General features: G+C 43.3%; 1 protein-coding gene across 1 annotated transcript in view; it reads left to right on the forward strand.

Moving 5' to 3' along the window:
* The window catches only part of LOC106297202, a 775-nt gene extending 327 nt beyond the window's left edge, over nucleotides 1-448 (forward strand). The window contains exon 2 of the mRNA XM_013733486.1: nucleotides 3-448. Coding sequence (XP_013588940.1) covers nucleotides 3-448 — 446 coding nt within the window. The remainder of the gene's footprint in view (nucleotides 1-2) is intronic.
* Nucleotides 449-2091: the final 1643 nt, after the last annotated feature.

Below are 2091 nucleotides of genomic sequence, written 5' to 3' on the forward strand. Positions count from 1 at the left end.
AGTGTCAGCTCAGAAAGGAAAGGAGAGATTCAGGAAGATCGGGAAACTAGCGGTAAGATTCATTGGGCCTTACCAGATTATACAACGAATCGGAGAGGTAGCTTATCGTCTAAACCTACCTGGAGAGATGCAAATACATCTGGTATTTCACGTATCAATGTTGCGGAAACATGTTCATGATCCCAACGCTATTGAGACAGAGCAAATTGAAAACCTGCAAACAAACCTCACTTATCTAGAGGGACCAATCCGAATAGGTGAACGTCGGATACGAAGATTGAAGAATCGAGAAATTCCTCAAGTCCAAGTTTTCTGGGGTAATCGGAACCGTGTAGTTGTGACCTGGGAGGATGAATCAAGATTCAAAGCATTGCATCTAGAGTTCTTCCACGAAGATGTAGTGATGGAAGAAGGGGGATCACCGTCTAATACGGGGAGGAGGATGTAATACCTCGTCTTTAAAAAAAAAAAAAACATAATTTCGGTATTATGGAATTTTTTGGGGAAGCCGAAGGCTCGGGAAATATTTATCCTCAAGGTTAAAGTTAGTCTGGAGTTTATTAAAAATATTCAGCTCATCAGGTTGGTAACGGAAAAATATTTGGGATTGATCACGGACCAAAAATATGCCGGAAAGGTCGAAATCGCACAAATCGACCGAGAAGCTCGAGGTGTCTCAACGCAACGTGATACGCCCAAAACGGGATCACTCTTTCGGTAAGGTTGATATGAACTCAGATCCGAGAGGATTGAGAACTGATGGATCGAGGGGTGACACTAAGGGTTGCGGAATAGCCCAAAGATACTACCAGACTTCGATCGTTGCCGGATGTGACGCACCGGTCCAACAAAAGAAGGATCGAAACTTGGAGATAACCTCACCAAGAAACTAAGAAGTGTTCTAAACAAAGAACAATGAGAGAAACTCATAAAAAGGGAAAACAATCTGTTTTATTTCGTGGCTCTAAGGCCTTATTTATAGGATTACAAGTTGTAGAGATCCAAAGAAAAATGCGCTAAAAACAAGACATTGGAAATAGAAACAAAGACTTGACTAAATAAAGTCTTTGACTGAAACTTGGAATACCTCTTCATATACTCGTTTTTGAATCTTTTTGAAAACCATCAAGCCCAATGCTTTCTTGAACATTTAGAACATGAATAATAACCTTTGTCATGATTGAATTGACCGTTGGTTCATCAGAAAGAAGGTTAGTCATTTCGAGCTTCTCGGGTGGTCTGAATTCGCGAGAACTGAAGATCACCTGATTTGTAAATAGCATAACTATCACATATGAACTCCGTTTGATCTGATTCTTCTTCAAGGAGCTCCGTAATTGAGTTGAGAACATTCTCCAAGTGATTTCATGCGTAGAAGCCTCGTGGTTTGGAAGATATGAGTCAAACAATGAACATATATCTTTACTGCTTTCCATGATCAAGCCATGCATGTCTGTTTTGCCCGGTGCGCTACCAACGGATCAGAACGTGGTGTCAATCACTTAGCAAGATATCTGTCTACGAAGCACGACGTGTCTCCGCATGAAGTAGTGTTTCATGCTGCTTGACAAGTAGAAGCACGAGGTGTCGTAGTATCTGCGAACAGCGCATGCGAGCTGACATCCAGTGGCCCGTGTGTTGCGACGCATGAACCCCAGACATGCTGAGAGCCATGTGGACGTGGTGGTGTATCCTGGCATGTAAAGTAGGCATGCAACAGGGCATGTGGACGTCCGTGTGTCGCCATGCATGCGACTGGAAGCATGCAGGACGACACACGGGTGGCTCATTCTTATTGGCCGGCAACTTCAATATATACCCAGCTACCCTGGTTCATTTACACTCATTCAGACACACCAAGGACACTCCAAAACGTGGGAGGGAGAGAGAGAGAGAGAGAGAGAGAGAGAGAGAGAGGTGCTTTAGAAGTATAGTCATTTCTGAAAACCGATAAACTGCCGGGAAGTTCCGAAAGACTGTCAAGAAGTGAAAGAAGGTCCTTTCCGAGTTCTGATCAGTCCAGACCAGTCCATTCAAGACATTTACGTTGGGTTTTGGGATTTAACATCACGGTACCAAGACGAAGATTTG

The sequence above is a fragment of the Brassica oleracea genome, chromosome C6, assembly GCF_000695525.1.
Source record: "Brassica oleracea var. oleracea cultivar TO1000 chromosome C6, BOL, whole genome shotgun sequence".
Classification (NCBI taxonomy): Eukaryota; Viridiplantae; Streptophyta; class Magnoliopsida; order Brassicales; family Brassicaceae; genus Brassica; species Brassica oleracea.